Raw genomic sequence first — 16577 nt, forward strand, 5'->3', positions numbered from 1 at the left:
AGGTGGGCCAAGCCCCCACCCCGCTCACCCTGCAGGGGCAGGGTAGGGAAGCCAGTTCATTGTTGGCTGAGCCTCTGCTGGCCGGGGGCTGCACGGAGCAATTCCCGGGAGCGTGGCAGGAGAGGGGCCGGGGGCTCGGGCTGCTGCCTGCCTGGGAGACCCCAGGGTGCTGGGAGGGTGGAACAAGCCCCTCGGTTCAAACACCCCGGCAGGGGAGATGGGCAGGGGGAGCGTCCAACCGGGGTAGTCGGGGCAGGGGGCACTGGAAGGGGATCCGCTGGGAGGGAGACTCCGGGGTGGAGGGCCCTGGATCCTGCCGAAGGAGCCAGCTCCGTGCCACGAGCTGTGCTGGCAAGCCCTGTCGCCGTGCTGTGACCCCGGCCCGGCCCGTGCTGCCCACCCGGTCATTGCCCCCGGGCGTTAATGAGCTCCCCGGGGATGCGTCCCCACCCCTATGTGCTCCTGATAACAGCAGCTCTTCCCGCTGCCGCCGCTGCTTCCCGCCTCGCAGCCGTGGGAACAGCGGCCTGCCTGGGAACAGCAATAAATATTTATTTCCTCAGGGCGGGATGGGAGGGAAGAGGGGTCAGGGCCACGCGTCCCCGGCCGGGGGGAGCAAGGCCACGGGGATGGCCACAATGCATGGCCGGAAAAGTTCCCCACCCCCAGGGAGGAGAGACGCTGCCTGGCCCCCCACCAGACCCCCCAGCCCCGTGGGAGCCCCTGGCGCCGGGGTGACACAGGGGGTGTTTTGAGGGGGGCCCTGCAGGGTCTCCATGTGGTGGTTCTCAGCAGCTGGGGGCTCCGAGTCCCCCCAAAGCCCGGCTCCTTCAGGCCATGGGCCATTGCGAGGGCAGCTCCGTGTCCCCCATCTCCTCCTGGTAGCGCCGGTTGAAGAGGGCGTTTTGCTCGGGGGAGAAGTGGCTGCGCCAGTCCCCCACCACCCCTGTGGGACAGAGGGGACAGCAGTCAGGGGTCCTGCACCCGCGGTGCCCCACCGCCCCCCGCCGACGCCCCTCACCCTTGCGCATGAAGCGGCCCTGGCTGTGGTCCATGATCTCGGCGGGGATCAGCGAGTAGTTGGCCATGGCGTTGTCCCGCATGGCGGAGAAGCTGCAGTGCTGCTCCAGGGCTGCCAGCGTGCCCGGGGCCAGCGGGCACCCCAGGAAGCTGCTGAGGCGCTGCGCCGTGCCACGCAGGTCCTGGGGAGGGAGCACCGTCAGCACCGGGCACCGGCGGGGACGGGGACGGGGACAGAGCGGGGCTCACCTGGTGCAGCTCCTCGTAGGTGACATAGAGGATGTCCAGGAGGTGCCGCTGGCCCAGCCAGCCCTTGACGTGGTCAAACCAGGAGCCGTAGTGCACTGGGGGGAGGCGGGGGGTGATGGGGGGCCCGAGGCTGAGTTCCTCCCCCCCCATCCCAGAGTCCCCCAGTCCCTACCTGTGCCCTCGAGGAACTGCGTCAGGAAGGCATCGAAGGAGCTGGGGTCGGGCAGGAACTTGGCCAGGTGGTGGAAGTGATAGAAGGAGACAGCGACGTCTTTGGGGTTCCTGGCCACGTAGATCACCTGGAGGGACGCAGTGTCACCCCCACAGCTGGGGGGATCCCCCTCCGCCCGCTCAGAAATCCCCCAGCGTTTCCGCGGCTGTGGGAAGCCCGTGGGTGTGGGATGTCCCTGCAGGGACCCCCCGAGCCCTGGGGACCCCTCTCACCTTGGCCCGGCTGCGCTGCAGGGCGGGGGCCAGCACGGGGGCGGGCAGGTGGGTGGTGAGCAGCCGCGGGGTCTCGGTGTCCCGCAGAGCCTCCCGGCAGTAGATCTGCTCCAGCCAGGGCGCCCTCTCCCAGTTGGGAATGGTCTTGGCCGGGCGGGCATCGCCGAGGCTGAAGAGCAGCGTCAGGATCTCCTGCATCCAGGTGGTGCCTGCAGAGGGGGGTGTCAGGGCAGGGCCAGGGCACCACGGCATGGCATGGCATGGCACATCACGGCACTGCACTGGCACGGCTAGCACGGATTGGCACGGCAAGGCACGGTTCAGCCCGTCCTGTCCCATCCCATCCCATCCCGGCCCCTCCTGTACCAGCGGCTGGGCTGGCAGTGCCGTGTCCCCCTCCCTGAGCCCCCAGGGACACCAGTCTGGGGCTGGGGACAACACGGCAGCAGGACAGGGGCTCGGGGCAGCACCTCCCGGCCAGGGGTCCCCGTGCTGTGCCAAAGAGCTGCCGCGGGGACCAGGTCCGGGTGTCCCCAAGCCCTCCCGGCCCCGGCAGCTCCGGCAGAGCTCCCCGCTCCAGCCCGGGGTCCCAGCCCCCCGTCCCCTCGTTGTCCCCGTGTCCCCCCATGCCCTCACCCGATTTGGGGTAGGTGGCGATGAGCACATCGGTGGGGCGGAAGGTGAAGGCTGCGGCGAAGCCGAGGGACTCCTGGGTGTGGAGGTGGCCGGGCAGGGCGATGCCCGCGAAGGTCTCGGTCACCTCCATGCGCTCCATGGCCCGGCCGGGCGGGACGCGCCCGGAGCCGCTTAAATAGCGCTGAAAGAGGAAGCGGCCCCGGCGGGCGGGGGGCCGGAACCCCCCGGCACATTCCTGCCGGGGAGCCGGGAATCCGCGCTGGGGCCATCGCCGGGAGAGCTGCTGGCAGGGGCTGGAGACACCCGGGATGGGATGGGAGGGGTTGGGATGGGATGGGTGGGATGGGTGCGGTGGGAGTCCTCCCGTCCCTGACCTACCGCCGCAGCCGGGAGAAACGTGGGGGCCGCGTCACCTCGGGCCGGGGGCCAGGATGCCGAGCGATGCTGCCCCACACCGTGCCCACCCCGAGCTCCCCAAGGCTGGCACCGGAGCAGGGGTTCCCGTCCCAGCACAGCCTAGGATGAGGTGTCCAGCCGGACCGGCCATCTCCATGCCATTCCCAGCTGGACGCGGCTCCATGCATTCCCAGAAGCCCCACCAAGGCCCTTGCTGGGAAGGACACCACAGCTGGAGCCAGCAGGGATGCGCATCATCCGCAGGACAGCGGTGCCTCAGTTTCCCCTCGGGACGCTGCAGCGGGACCGGAGCGTGGGGGACCCAAGCGCGCACGGAGGACCAGCAGCAGCCCCACACCGCGGCCGTGCCACCCCGGCTGCTCGCCCCCGGGCATGTGGCTGCTCCGGCGCCATGCAGGGGGGGCTCTGGGGTGGCTGGAGCCCATCCCAGCCCCGTCACCGCACGCAAGCCGGAAAAGTTAATTCACAGCCGTCGCAGACAGGGACTGCCCGAGAGTCCCGGGGCCGGGGTGAGCGGGGCCAGGGGTGCCGGGGATGCTGCGGGTGCCAGTGCTGAACTGGGGGTGCCGGGGAGGCTGAGGAGAGGATGGGACTGGCGCTTTCCCAACCCAAAAAAATCTGGGCTTCATTAGACGGATTGGGAGCGTCCCCGCGGCTCGGAGCAGAGGCCGAGGCACGGCAGAGCCACCGGGGCCGGGCTGGGGGAGGCCGCGGAGCCCTGGCACTGCCAAGCGGGCACAGGGCACCCAGGGAGGGGTAACGCGGCTCTGCTGGTTATTCATTGACGGCGGGAGGGGACGGAGCAGCGCGGGGCAGCCATCCCAGTGCGTGTGCTCTCACGGTGGTGAAAGGTCCCCCCTTGTCCCCAGCAGCACCCAGCAGGAGAAGATGCCAGGCGGGAGCGTGTGGGCGCTGGTGCTGGCGCTGGCGCTGCCCAGCACCGGACAGCAGCACCTGGAGGAGGCCGAGCGCATCATGAGAACCACACCGGTCATCGATGGGTGAGCAAAGGTCACCCGGCCCCGCGGCTGCTCCCTCTCTGTGGGAAAACCCCAGCTGGGAAACCCTGCTGGGACAGCCCGCTGGGGGATTCCGGGGCCGGGCACCCCAGGGCTGTGCGGGAACAGGGAGCAACTTTCCCAGGGGATCCCCGTGCCAGGCACCCCAGGGCTGTGCGGGAACAGGGAGCAAGTTTCCCAGGGGATCCCCGTGCCGGGCACCCCAGGGCTGTGCAGGAACGGGGCCCAGCTTTCCCGGGGATCCCGTGGGACCGTCAGTGCACCGAGGGGATCCCCGGCACCGATCGGGAGTGGGCAGGGTACCGGGAAGCCGGGGTTAGGCTGCGCTGGGGGAAGTTCCTGCTCGGTCCTGAGTGATGTCCCTGGTTCCTTCTCGGGACCCTCAGGAGGCTCCGGTCCCCTGCAGCATTCCCTGGAGGAGGAGTGCTGTGCCCCTGGAACAGGGAGAGGGCAGGGGAGCTGGGGAATGTGGGACCGTGACAGGAGCAGGAAACGGCACCCAGCCCCGACCTGCCACTTCCCCAGTGGCACGGCTGGGTGTGGGATGTGCGTGCCAGGATGTCCCTGCGGTGACATCCCTGTCGAAGGGATGTTGGGCTGGCTCCCCTGGGTGTGAGGGTGATGGTGTGTTGGAAAGGTGCTGGGGAGGGTCCTCCGGGGGGTCCCACATGGCACTGTCCCCTGGCAGTGGCCTGTCTCCAGTTCTGGGCTGGAACTGCTTGGGTGGCTTTTGGCTGAGGGGACAGGAGGGTGCACAGATGGACTGAGGAGGGTGGAGGATGGATGGATGGATGGATGGATGGATGGATGGATGGATGGATGATTGGAAGGAATGACAGCCAGATGAGGGGACTGTGTGTGGTCAGCCAGGGGGGTGGGCAGCCTGAGGGCGAGAGGGCAGAGGGTCAGGCCACTCCTCAGTGCCCACCCTGTCCCCACCCAGGCACAACGATCTGCCCTGGCAGCTCCTCCGGAAGTTCAACAACCAGCTGAGGCTGCCAGCAGCCAACCTGACAGTGCTGAACGACACCCACACCAACATCCCCAAACTGCGCCAGGGCCACGTGGGCGGGCAGGTGGGAGCACCGGGGTGGGCTCTGGGGTGGGCAGGGACACCAGGGAGGGCACCAGGGTGAGCATTGGGGCTCTTGGGACAGCAGGACTGTCAGAGACGTGGGGGTGGGCAGCAGGGTGGGCAGCAGGGTGGGCAGTGCCGACGCTGACGGGATACCCATGCTGATGGGGTGCTCGTGCTGATGGGATGCCCATGCTGACGGGGTGCCCATGCTGACGGGGTGCCCATGCTGGCGGGGTGCCCGTGCTGATGGGGTGCCCGTGCTGACGGGGTGCCCATGCTGACGGGGTGCCCATGCTGGCGGGGTGCCCATGCTGAGGGGGTGCCCGTGCTGATGGGGTGCCCGTGCTGACGGGGTGCCCGTGCTAATGGGATGCCCATGCTGACGGGGTGCCCATGCTGATGGGGTGCCCGTGCTGGCGGGGTGCCCGTGCTGATGGGATGCCCGTGCTGATGGGATGCCCGTGCTGATGGGGTGCCCGTGCTGACGGGGTACCCGTGCTGACGGGGTGCCCGTGGCAGTTCTGGTCGGTGTACGTGCCCTGCGACACGCAGAACAAGGACGCGGTGAGGCGCACGCTGGAGCAGATGGACGTGGTGCAGCGCATGTGCGACACGTACCCCGAGACCTTCACCTGCGTCACCGACAGCAGCGGTGAGCACGGGGACCAGGCACCGGGCTGGGGGCTACGGGCCTGCCCCCCCCGGCTGACGTCCCTGCTCTCCCGCAGGTGTCCGGGAGGCGTTCCGGAACGGGAAGGTGGCCAGCCTCATCGGGGTGGAGGGCGGCCACTCCATCGACAGCAGCCTGGGCGTCCTGCGCACCCTCTACCGCCTGGGTGCCCGCTACATGACCCTCACCCACAGCTGCAACACCCCCTGGTAGGACCCCGGGGGCACGGAGGGTGGCAGCGCTGGCATGGGGGGTGTGGTCACAGGTGTGGCCACTCTGATGCTCTCGCTGCTCTGCAGGGCTGACAACTGGCTGGTGGACACCAACGATGAAAATCCTGTGCACCACGGCCTCTCACCCTTTGGGAAGGTGAGGATAGCATCAGCGGTGGTGTCCAGGAGCAGTGGCATTGGAGGGATGTGGTACTGGCACCCACTGGCCCCATGCTGGGTGCAGTGTTCCATCCATCCATCCATCCATCCATCCATGCATCCCTCTGTCCCACCAGCCAAAATCCACCCAAGCAGCTTCAGACATCCCCATAGGGGACCCCTCCCCTGCACCCCCCAGCCCTGTCCCCTGTCCCTGTAGATGGTGGTGGAGGAGATGAACCGCCTGGGCATGATCGTGGACCTGGCCCACGTCTCAGTGGACACGATGAAGGTCGTGCTGAACATCTCCAAAGCCCCCGTCATCTTCAGCCACTCCTCTGCCTTCAGCCTCTGCCAGCACCGCCGCAACGTGCCCGACGACGTGCTGCAGCTGGTGGTGAGCGTGGGGGCACGGGGCAGGGACAGCGGGGGGCTCTGGGGGGCTGGGGGCTCAGGGCTGTTCCCCCCAGGCCTCCACGGGCAGCTTGGTGATGGTCAACTTCTACAATGCCTACGTGACCTGCAGTGACAAGGCCAAGCTGTCCGACGTCGCAGGTGAGGGGGTGCCCAGGTGGGAGGGGGTGGCAGTGACCCCCCTGCCCTGCTCACCCCGGTGTCCCCCCCAGACCACCTGGACTACGTGAAGAAGGTGGCCGGTGCCCAGGCTGTCGGCTTCGGGGGGGACTACGACGGGGTCCCAGGGTAAGGGGTGATGGTGCATCCCACCAGGATGGGATGGGACAGTCCCCACCACGGGGACTTCCTGAGGGCTGGGGGTGTCCCCCCTTGCACCCTGTGCGGGCAGCTGGGGGTGGCCCAGCTGTGAGCTGCGGGGTGGCACAGGGTCCCCACTGGCCTGGAGGACGTCTCCAAGTACCCCGCGCTGGTGGCCGAGCTGCTGGCGAGGAACTGGACGGAGGAGGAGGTGAAGGGAGCCCTGGCTGAGAACCTGCTGCGGGTCTTCAGCAGAGTGGAGGAGGTGAGCAGGGCACGGGAAGCACGGGGCACGGGGGGGTACAGGGCAGGGGACACAAGTGGCACTGGGAGCATCGGGAGTGGGGACATATGGGACATGGGGACACGTGGCACGGGGACACTTGGGGCAGCAGACGCAGGTGGAACATCAGGGCATGTGGCACTCGGGAATCTGTGGGGACACAGGGAGGCACGGGGACATGTGGGACACCGGGATATGCATGGAACGGTGCGGGGTGGCACAGGGACATGTAGAGTGGCACAGGGACGTGCAGAGTGGAACAGGGAAATGCAGGGTGGCATAGGGACATGCTGGGTGGCACAGGGATGTGAGGGGTGGCACAGGGAGGTGCTGGGTGGCACAGAGAGGTTCCGGGTGGCACAGGGAGGTGCTGGGTGGCACAGGGAGGCGTGGGGTGGCACAGGGAGGTGCGGGGTGGCACAGGGATGTGCGGGGTGGCACAGGGAGGCGTGGCGTGGCACAGGAAGGTGTGGGGTGGCATAGGGACGTACTGAGTGGCACAGGGAGGTGCGGGGTGGCACAGGGAGGTTCCGGGTGGCACAGGGACGTGCAGGGTGGCAGGGGCTCCGTGCGGACGGGCACTGCCCCTCACAGCGGGACCCCCCCTGTCCCCACGGCAGGTGAAGAGGAGCCTGCAGGGCACGGCTCCCCACGAGACGCCCATCGCCTTCGAGGAGCTGGAGGGGCCGTGCAGAACCAGCTACGGGTACTCCAACGGCGCCGGCACTGCCCGGGGCCCGCCGGCAGCCCTGGCGCTGGTGCTGGCACTTGCCCCGCTCCTCGCCGTGCTCTCCTAGCACCCGGCTGCCACCGTGGCCCTGGCACCGTGCCCAGGGCCGCCGGGCGGGGCACGATCCTGCGCTCCTTTCTGCCAAACCTGCTGGCAAAATAAAACCGTGGCTCGAGCAGTGCCGGCAGCGAGCGTCTGTGTGCGGCTCTGCGGGACCCCGCGCCACGGCCCGCCGGCTCCTGCCTGGAGATGCTGGGACTCCCGGCATGTCACCGGCCACCCCGGCATGCCACCGGCCACCCGGCATGCCACCGGCGGGGCAGAGCAGCGGGGTCCCCGCCGTGCCCGCCCCGGCACACCGGGAAGCTGTAACCGCACCGGGAGTGACACATCCCGGCAACACCTGGCCAGGGCGGCTGCGGAGCTGCCTCCGCAGGATGCTTCCATTAATCATTAGCTAATTAATTGGCTACTTAATTATCTCCTTAGCAATTTCCTCTCACATTCAGGAACAGCCTGTCTTCGGAGCGGAGGCGGGAGAACAGGCAGGAGAAGGAGAGCCATCTTCCTGTGGCGCTCGGGATTTGGCTGAGGCGCAGCGGCCGTCTGCCAGCCGGGCACGGGGCAGGGAGGGGGGACAGGGAAGGGATGGGGGTGGCAAGGGATGGGGAAGGGACGGGAGCAGGGAAGGGAAGGCTGCACCCTCACCCCCGCAGCCCGTCCCGGGCAGCGAGGCTGCTGTGGGCAGGTGCTGATGGCAGGATGGGTGCGGTGCCACCTCGGTGCGGTGACAAGCCCTCGAGGGCTGGGGAACAGGGCGGGGAGCTGGGCTGGCCCAACCCTAATGGGGAAGGGAGCTGGGTTCCAGCTGCTCCTGCTCACTCTGGTCCCCCTGTTTGGCCACATGAAGGAGACAGGTCCCTGCAGTGGGGAAAGGGGGGTGTCCTCACCCTCCAGAATCCCCGAGCCACCTCCCAGCTCCTGGATGGGCAGAGGCTCTGGGAAGAAGAGCAGTCCCTTCCTCCTCCTCAGCTCCAGGGCAGCCCCTGGCAGCAGGTCCTGGCACAGGACAGGGGACACGATGAGACAAGGGGGACCACCATGCCCCGTGTGCATCCACACCCCCAACACACCCTGGGGCGTTCAGAGATTGTTTATTTAAACCCACAGAAGGGCACGGACACGGTTTGGGCAAAAAGAAGGCAAATAAGACAAGCTTAAAAAAAAAACCACCAATGAAACCACAGAGAGACAGCTCGGGAGAGGGACAGGGGGCAGGTCTGGAGCCCCCAGTGCTGCGGGGACACCGTGCAGGGAGCCAGGAGCCAGGCACAAATCTCCAGGGTCCCCCAGCTTCCCACCCAGCCCAGTGGGAGGTGGGACAAGATCCAGTGCTCTGCTGTAGCCCAAAGCTGCCTCCTCCTCCTCCTCCTCGGTGGCGAGGAAGGCTCTGTGTCACCAGCCACACGCTCCAAGGCCACTGAACTCAGGAAAAACAATCAACGCAGCGGGAAGTGTTTGTGCCGGGAGGTGGCCCCATGACATCCCCCAGAGGTGACAGTTCCTCCTGGGAGACCCAAAGGAAACAGCGCTTCCTTCCTGGAGGGCTTCCAGCAATCCAGCAGCTCCGCAGTGCCGCGGGGAGGGGCACAAACAGCTCCAGCCCGGGGGAAGGTGACAAGGGACAGGGTCGAGCAGTGGGAGGGGACACGGAGAGCAGCCCCCGCCCCCGGCCTGGTGCCAGCAGCAAAGGGACAGAGGACATCCAGGGACGAGGTGCAGGGATCGAGGCAGAGCTGCTCCCGGGATGATTCTGCACTCCCTGTCACACCCATCCAGCAGGGGGACATTTGGGGACGTGTCTGCAGCCACCACAGCGCTGCAATCCGCTCCCAGTGCTGGACAAGGGTCCTCACTGGCAGTCAGGGCCGGGATAACCACTTCCAGCTGGCAGTGCCTGGGGAATCTGTGGATTGACACGCACGGGGCTGGCAGGGGAGGGTGTTCCAAAGGGCACTTCGTGGTATGGGGCTGGGGGTGTCGGCCGGCGGGACACGGAGCAGCAAAGGGCACGGGGACAGCGACAGCGAGGGAGGGGACACCCCGCTGTCACCGCCCCTTCCTGCAAGGCACCGACCTCCCCAGCTCCACAGCCGGGCACGGGGCCCTTCCCCGAGATGGGGACCCCCGTGGGCTCTCCTGCTCCTCCCAGCCAGCTCCTGAGGAACTCAGCCCACAGCTCAGCTCTGGGCAGGGACAGGGAACAACAGAGGAGTTGGGGAGCAGCATCCCGAGAGCAGGGAAATCCCCTTAGTGTTCCCTTTAGTCAGCACGTGGGGCTCTGCCACCAGCAGCACCCCCAAACGAAGCCCCCCCACGATCCAGCACAGGATTCCCACCGGGATGGCCGCAGGCTCAGGGAAGGGCTGTCACCCCCCGAGAAGAGTCCCGAGGCAGGGGGGGCTGCAGGAGGGGGTCCTGCTCCAGCAGTGCCATCCACAGGCCCAGGGAGAGCTCAGTTCCGCAGGGCAGCCAGCCTGGAGGGAGAGCAGCAGAGGGGAGCCAGGTCAGGGCCAGCACGGCCAGGGACCCCTGTGAGCCCCCAGGAAGGGCCAACTCCTCCCCTGCAGGCCAGGGGGGGATCTGGGAAGCAGTGGAAGTGCCCAGGGGCCGGGAGAGAACCAACCTCCGGGAGAGCTGGTCCTCCTGGGAGCGCACGGAGCTCTCCCCCAGGGCGGCGGCGCCCTCGGGCAGCTGGCTCAGCTGGTCCATGATCTCCAGCCCGTTCTCCTCGGCGATCTGGACGATCAGGCTGTCCACCTGCTCCTGCGGCGTGCTCAGCGTGGTGGCCGAGCTCATGGAGTCCTCCATGACCTGGGACAGACACAGCCCTGTCCCCCTGCCCGGCCACAGACTGCAGGGATCCCTCTCCATCCCACCCTCTCTCTCCTGGCCGGCACTCACCGACGTGTGCACATCCAAATTCTGCACTTGCTGCTCGAATTTATCCATCACTGCCGACACCTTCTGCAGGTCCATGGAGCTCAGGGCCTTGTCCAGAGCCTTGGTCACCTGAGCCATGTTTTTCGTCACCTGCAAGAGGAGATTCCTTCAGGAATGCCCTGGGGGTTCCAGACCAATCCTGCACTGTCCTGGCGCCGTCGCAGGCAGGATGAGCCTGTCTGAGGGGTCTGAGACCCCCAGGAGCCCTGCTGGGGTCGTTTTGGGACACGGGGGCACCGGGGCTGGTTGGGGGCAGTGAGAGGGGAAGCTGCATGTGGGGATGGAGCTCCCAAGTCCCGGCTGGGGGCTCTTTCCTGGCACAGAGGTATTTTAGGAAAAGTCCTTTTGCCAGGATCTTTTCTCCTGAGAAGCTGGGAGGCTCCAGCAGCTTCTCCGTGTTCTGCTGCTGTGGAATGTGATTTGGAGCATTGTTTACCCAGCACGTGGAATTGTTTTTGCTTGGTGACCAGTGACAGCCACCCGTGTCGAGGCTCTGAGCAGTCACAAGATTTTATTATCATTCTATTCTTTTCCTTATTCTTTTCTTATCCTTCTATTCTTTTCTAGCTTTCTGATGGATCCTTTTCTCTCTATTCTTTTTAGTACGGTTCTACAAAATATTATTTATCTATTATATAAATAAATATAAAATAATACCATAAAATATCATAAATTATCTAAATTACTACTATATAAATAATAATGATTAAAATAATATAATATACATTATATAGCATTTATATTGTATAAATTATATATATATATATCCCTATATATATATATATCCCTATATATATATCCCTACATATATATATATATATCTCCCTATATATATATATATATCCCTATATATATATGAAAAGTACTATACATAATACACCGAAGCAGCCCTCTGGCACACGGAGCCAGCACTCCCGTGCCCCCCGGCCCCGTTCCCGCACTCACCCCCTTCATGGTGACGGCGGTCTGCACCTTGGCGGCCACGGCGTCCAGGCGGGAGGCCATGCGCAGCCAGTGCAGCCCCTCGTTCCTCTTGCGGATGGCGTTCTCGGCGTACACCCGTGCGCACTCCACGTTCTTCTGCTGCAGCGCCTGCCCCGCCACAGCCCGCTCAGACAGCGCCGGGGGGCGTCCCGGCAGGGCACGGCCCCGGTGAGCCGAGCAGCGGCCATCCCCCGGGGCTGCGTGTGCCCCGGGCCCGCCCCGGTGAGCCGAGCAGCGCCCAGCCCCCCCGGGGCTGACTGTGCCCCGTGCCCACCCCGGTGAGCCGAGCAGCGGCCAGCCCCCCCCCGGCTGAGTGTGCCCCGGGCCCGCCCCGGTGTGCTCCCGGCTGCCCGCGGCGCCGGGCACCGCACGGGGAGCCCCACGCACCTTCTTGACTTTGGCCTGCTCGGCCTTGGAGTCCTTCTCTGCTTTCTTGGAGAGCCTCTTGATGGGCTTGGCTGTGAACTGCGGGACGGAGCGGGACGGAGCGGGACGGGCACGGGCTGCTCGGGCGGGGGCACCCCGGAGCCTCCGGTGCCCCTGCCCGGCAGCGACACTGCCGCTGCTCCCAGCCCCGCCAGCCTGGCCGGGGGCACTGCCAGGGATCCAGGGGCAGCCCCAGCTGCTCCGGGCTCTGTGCCAGGGCCTGCCCGCCCTCCCAGGGAACAATTCCCCATTCCCAATTCCCAGTGTCCCACCCTGCCCCCGGCTCGGGGCAGCCGCTCCCCTTTGTGCCCCCGGGCCCGTGCCCACCTGGCCCACCCCCGCCGCCCCGCAGTGGGCACCCTGCCCGACGCTCTGCCCGCGGCGCCGCCGCTCTCCGCTCAGCCGGGGCCTCCTCCTCTCACGGCCCCGGGGAGGCCGAGCCGGCGGAACCGCGCCCGGGACGCCCCCGGCACCGGCGGGACGGGACGGAAGCGGAAGGGCCTCCGCTGCTCTCACCTTCAGCTGGAAGAGCGTGTCTGGAAAGGAAGGAGAGCACGGTCTCAGCGACGGGGCCGGTACCGGCATCGGGTGACCGGCGACCCCGCCCACACGTCCCGGCCACCAGTCCCAGTACCGGCCCCGACCCTCACCCCTGGCCCCACCCCTCACGACCCGCCCCAGCCCCACCGGGAGGCGCCGGTACCGCCCAATCCCCCCGGTACCGTCCATCCTGCCCGCCGCCGCTTCCGGGTTCCGCCGCCGCTTCCGGGTGACGCCGCCGCCGCTTCCGGGGTGCGCGCGCTGAGTCTCGCGAGAGCGACGGGGCGGCCGGAGGGGAGGGGGAGGTCACGTGGTCAGCGGGAAAGCGTTGGGGTCAGAGGGATGGCGAAGGGGCGGGGCCAAAAATCCGGTACGGGGCGGTGCTGAGGGCGGGGCCCCGATGAGGAGGGGTCAATGGAGGGCGGGGCTATCCCGGCCCGGGGTCGCTATTGGTCCCTCGCTAACGACTGTTTCCAGAGGCTTAATGCGTGTGGGCGGGGCTTGAGGGTGGGCGGAGCCTGAGGCAGGATAATACCGAGCGCGCAGGGCGGAACTCGCAATTGTGGACATGGCGGCGCCTGAGGCGGGAGCGGCGGCACCGGGATCGGCCACGGCACCGGCCGAGCCTGAGCTGGAGCCCCTGCGGCTGCGGCGACTGTGCGGAGACGGCTTCTTCGAGGTTCCGGCGGCCGATCGGGTGAGTGCAGCGGGTCCCGGGGTGTGGGAGGGCTTGGGGGCCCGCGGGGGGTCCCGGTGAGGAGCCCTCGAGGCGGCCCCGGCTGAACGCGGCTCTCTGGTTTCAGCTGGGACGGTGCCGCAGCGTGAAGGAGTTTGAGAAGCTGAATCGGATCGGAGAGGGCACGTACGGCATCGTGTGTGAGTGCGGGCACTGCCTCCCGGGGCGTGCGGGACCGGGAAGGGGCCTGAGTTCATTCCGCCCCAGCCCCTGCCCTGGGTAGGGATGGCACTGCCACCAGATGCCTTCCACGATGTCGCGCTGCTCCGTGCAGCCTGGCCTTGGGCACTGCCAGGGGTCCGGGGGCAGCACAGCTGCTCTGGGCACCCTGTGCCGGGGCCTGCCCAGCCTCCCAGGGAATGTTCCTCATGGATATCCCGTCCATCCCTGCCCTCTGCCAGGGGGAAGCCTTTCCCCCGTGTAGAATCCCAGCGCGGTTTGGGCCGGGAGGCGCCTGAAGCTCACGCAGTTCACCCTGAGGCTGAGCCGGGGGGGGCCGAGGTGAGGTCGGGACAAAGCCAGGTGTGTGTCCTGGTGCCAACGTGGCCTGTGCTGTCCCCAGACCGTGCCCGGGACACTGTGACCAACGAGACAGTGGCGCTGAAGAAGGTGCGGATGGACAACGAGAAGGACGGTAATGGAGGAGCATGGGGGAATGGGGTTCTGTCCTGGCTCTGTCTCCAGGCCTGTTCTGAAGCAGTGTTCCTCCCTCCCCCAGGAATGCCCATCAGCAGCCTGCGGGAGATCACCCTGCTCCTGCAGCTCCAGCACCCCAACATCGTGGAGCTGAAGGACGTGGTTGTGGGAAACCACCTGGAGAGGTGAGAGTCCCCTCTCTGTCCTGCCTCTGCCTTCCAAACCTCCCCTGGAGCCCTGAGCTCTCCAGCTGTCCTGGGGGAGGCTCTGACCTTACTTTGTCTCCAACAGCATTTTCCTGGTGATGGGATACTGTGAGCAGGACCTGGCCAGTCTCCTGGAGAACATGCAAACACCCTTCTCGGAGGCTCAGGTACGGGGTGGGGCACGATTTGGGTCCAGCACCCCTGAGAGGGTGATGCCATTCCTGCCAAAACACGTGGGCACTGTGACGGGCTCCCCAGACCTTGAGCTGGGAGATTCTAGGGATTCTGATGGAGCTGGGCTTTGTTGACTCTCAGTGACACCTTCAGGGACTTTCCAGGCTGGGTTTGGAACTAGAACAGTCAGGGAAACAGAGCTGGGAGAAAATGCCCACCCAGAACCTCCTGGGAGGACACAGGGATGGAGGGCACCCCTGAGAGGGTGATGCCATTCCTGCCAAAACACGTGGGCACTGTGACGGGCTCCCCAGACCTTGAGCTGGGAGATTCTAGGGATTCTGATGGAGCTGGGCTTTGTTGACTCTCAGTGACACCTTCAGGGACTTTCCAGGCTGGGTTTGGAACTAGAACAGTCAGGGAAACAGAGCTGGGAGAAAATACCCACCCAGAACCCCCTGTGAGGACACAGGGATGGAGAGACTGCAGGACACCCCAGTGGGTTTGGGCTGTGTGGGTTTGTCCAGTCAGTGCTGCTCCCTCAGAGGTGACCGCTCCTGTCCTCTGTCCCCAGGTGAAGTGCATCATCCTGCAGGTGCTCAAGGGCCTGCAGTACCTCCATGAGAACTACATCATCCACAGGTAGGAGTGGCAGGATGGAGCTGGGGGGACAGAGGGGTATCTGGGGACACCTCCCACGCCCTGGGAGCACCGGCAGGGCAGGGAGGCGTGGAACGATGGGATTGGATTTTCTGTGTGGTCTCTCACCTCCAGCTGCTGTTTCCCACAGGGACCTGAAGGTCTCCAACCTGCTGATGACCGACAAGGGCTGTGTGAAGATAGGTGAGTCCTGGCAGCTGCACCCGGCCGTGGCTGCTCTGGGCCGTGCCCGCAGTCAGAGCTGGGCTCCTCCTGACTCTCGCTCTCTGCTGCAGCTGATTTCGGCCTGGCACGCACCTACGGGATGCCCCCTAAGCCCATGACCCCCAAAGTGGTGACTCTCTGGTGAGTGGCAGTGCCAGGGTGGGCTCCCCCAGTGGGATGGGCTGGTGCCAGCTCTGACACCGAGTGTCTCCTGCGCAGGTACCGCGCACCGGAGCTGCTGCTGGGCATGACCACCCAGACCACCAGCATCGACATGTGGTAAGGGAGAGGGGCTGAGGCTGCCTGCAGGGGGCTGGGGGGCTGCACACTGCAGGGGGATAACTCCAGAGGCTACTCTGCTCTGCAGGGCTGCTGGCTGCATCCTGGCCGAGCTGCTGGCACACAAACCACTGCTGCCAGGCACCTCTGAGATCCACCAGATCGACCTCATCGTGCAGCTCCTGGGGACACCCAACGAGAACATCTGGCCGGTGAGAGCTCCCTGCCCATTTTCCCATTGTCCTTTCTCCCTGGCTGCTCCAAGGCCCCTCCTCACACTCAGTTTCCCCCAGGGTTTCTCCAAGCTGCCGCTGGCCACCCAGTACACCCTGCGGAAACAGCCCTACAACAACCTGAAGCACAGGTTTCCCTGGCTCTCGGAGGCTGGGCTGCGACTGCTCAACTTCCTCTTCATGTATGACCCCAAGAAAAGGTAAGAGCCAGGCAGGATGCAGGGTGGGTAGGGCAGGAACCTGCTGTCCCCTAGGCTGGGGTGGTCCCTGCTACTTACCCTTGTCCCCACAGGGCCACAGCCAAGGACTGCCTGGAGAGCTCCTACTTCAAAGAGAAGCCCTTGCGTAAGTACTCCCCATCCTGGGGCAGGGAAGGACTGGGAGGCTTTGGGCCCTGCTGACCCTTCTCTGTGCCCCACAGCCTGTGAGCCAGAGCTGATGCCCACCTTCCCACACCACCGGAACAAGCGGGCGGCCAGCACGGCGACGGAGAGCCAGGCCAAGCGCAGCAAGCCCTGAGCTGTGCCCTGGGAACAGCCCTGATGTGTCCTGGCTGAGGTGGATTCCCTCAGCCCAGCAGTCCCAGCGCCATGGGGACAGCTCCTCCATCCATCTGCCCGTGTGGGACGGGGCAGGCTGCAGTGTGTGGCTGGGCAAGCGTGGCCACAGAGCCAGGAGAGAGGAGAGGTGGGGTGCAGGGATGCCCAGGCTTGGCAGGGTCAGTCCTGTCCCAGGCGGGTCCTGGTTTGTGCTGTCTGTGGGGGGAACCCACAATAAAATAAATAAATCAATAAGTCACTGCCATCAATAAAAGTATCTGGCAGTGACAACATTGTGCTGAGTGACTTCATTCTTTGGTTCCAGC

At 66.0% G+C, this 16577-nt stretch overlaps 4 protein-coding genes across 12 annotated transcripts; 2 read left to right on the top strand and 2 right to left on the bottom strand.

Annotated features, from left to right (window-relative positions):
* Nucleotides 1-516: 516 nt before the first annotated feature.
* On the bottom strand, nt 517-2582 carry LOC121334042 (sulfotransferase 2B1-like). The gene is given in 7 exon segments (XM_041400914.1): nt 517-946; nt 1022-1202; nt 1270-1364; nt 1442-1568; nt 1714-1922; nt 2350-2563; nt 2565-2582. Coding segments are annotated over 7 exon segments (960 nt in total). The 3' UTR covers nt 517-830.
* Nucleotides 2518-7906, top strand: DPEP1 (dipeptidase 1). 3 transcript variants are annotated; one of them, XM_041400913.1, is made up of 11 exons: nt 2518-3275; nt 3618-3767; nt 4729-4861; nt 5383-5515; nt 5592-5742; nt 5833-5902; nt 6125-6301; nt 6375-6459; nt 6531-6606; nt 6748-6883; nt 7522-7906. In XM_041400913.1, exons 2-11 carry the CDS (start codon nt 3655-3657, stop codon nt 7696-7698), a joined length of 1251 nt encoding a protein of 416 aa, XP_041256847.1. In that variant the 5' UTR covers nt 2518-3275; nt 3618-3654; the 3' UTR covers nt 7699-7906. The 3 variants fall into 3 exon arrangements, with proteins under 3 accessions (XP_041256847.1, XP_041256845.1, XP_041256846.1); XM_041400911.1 differs by having other exon boundaries at nt 3639-3767; XM_041400912.1 differs by lacking the exon at nt 2518-3275 and having other exon boundaries at nt 3287-3767.
* A 1219-nt stretch (nt 7907-9125) lies between these two features.
* Nucleotides 9126-12913, bottom strand: CHMP1A (charged multivesicular body protein 1A). 5 transcript variants are annotated; one of them, XM_041400898.1, is made up of 7 exons: nt 12767-12791; nt 12561-12580; nt 12006-12083; nt 11580-11726; nt 10596-10724; nt 10318-10505; nt 9126-10168 (listed from the first exon to the last, which is right to left on the bottom strand). In XM_041400898.1, the coding sequence occupies exons 1-7, from the start codon at nt 12771-12773 to the stop codon at nt 10147-10149; spliced, it is 591 nt and encodes a 196-aa protein (XP_041256832.1). In that variant the 5' UTR covers nt 12774-12791; the 3' UTR covers nt 9126-10146. The 5 variants fall into 5 exon arrangements, with proteins under 5 accessions (XP_041256832.1, XP_041256829.1, XP_041256831.1 ...); XM_041400895.1 differs by having other exon boundaries at nt 12006-12580; nt 12767-12913; XM_041400897.1 differs by lacking the exon at nt 12767-12791 and having other exon boundaries at nt 12561-12760.
* A 207-nt stretch (nt 12914-13120) lies between these two features.
* Nucleotides 13121-16539, top strand: CDK10 (cyclin dependent kinase 10). 3 transcript variants are annotated; one of them, XM_041400892.1, is made up of 13 exons: nt 13121-13281; nt 13388-13460; nt 13883-13954; nt 14039-14141; nt 14248-14329; nt 14911-14978; nt 15127-15179; nt 15272-15341; nt 15420-15479; nt 15568-15691; nt 15773-15912; nt 16005-16057; nt 16134-16539. In XM_041400892.1, the coding sequence occupies exons 1-13, from the start codon at nt 13153-13155 to the stop codon at nt 16229-16231; spliced, it is 1125 nt and encodes a 374-aa protein (XP_041256826.1). In that variant the 5' UTR covers nt 13121-13152; the 3' UTR covers nt 16232-16539. The 3 variants fall into 3 exon arrangements, with proteins under 3 accessions (XP_041256826.1, XP_041256823.1, XP_041256822.1); XM_041400889.1 differs by having other exon boundaries at nt 15568-15912; XM_041400888.1 differs by having other exon boundaries at nt 13206-13281; nt 13388-13954.
* Nucleotides 16540-16577: the final 38 nt, after the last annotated feature.

Source organism: Onychostruthus taczanowskii, unplaced genomic scaffold (genome assembly GCF_017590055.1).
Source record: "Onychostruthus taczanowskii isolate IOZ18803 unplaced genomic scaffold, ASM1759005v1 scaffold18, whole genome shotgun sequence".
Lineage (NCBI taxonomy): Eukaryota > Metazoa > Chordata > Aves > Passeriformes > Passeridae > Onychostruthus > Onychostruthus taczanowskii.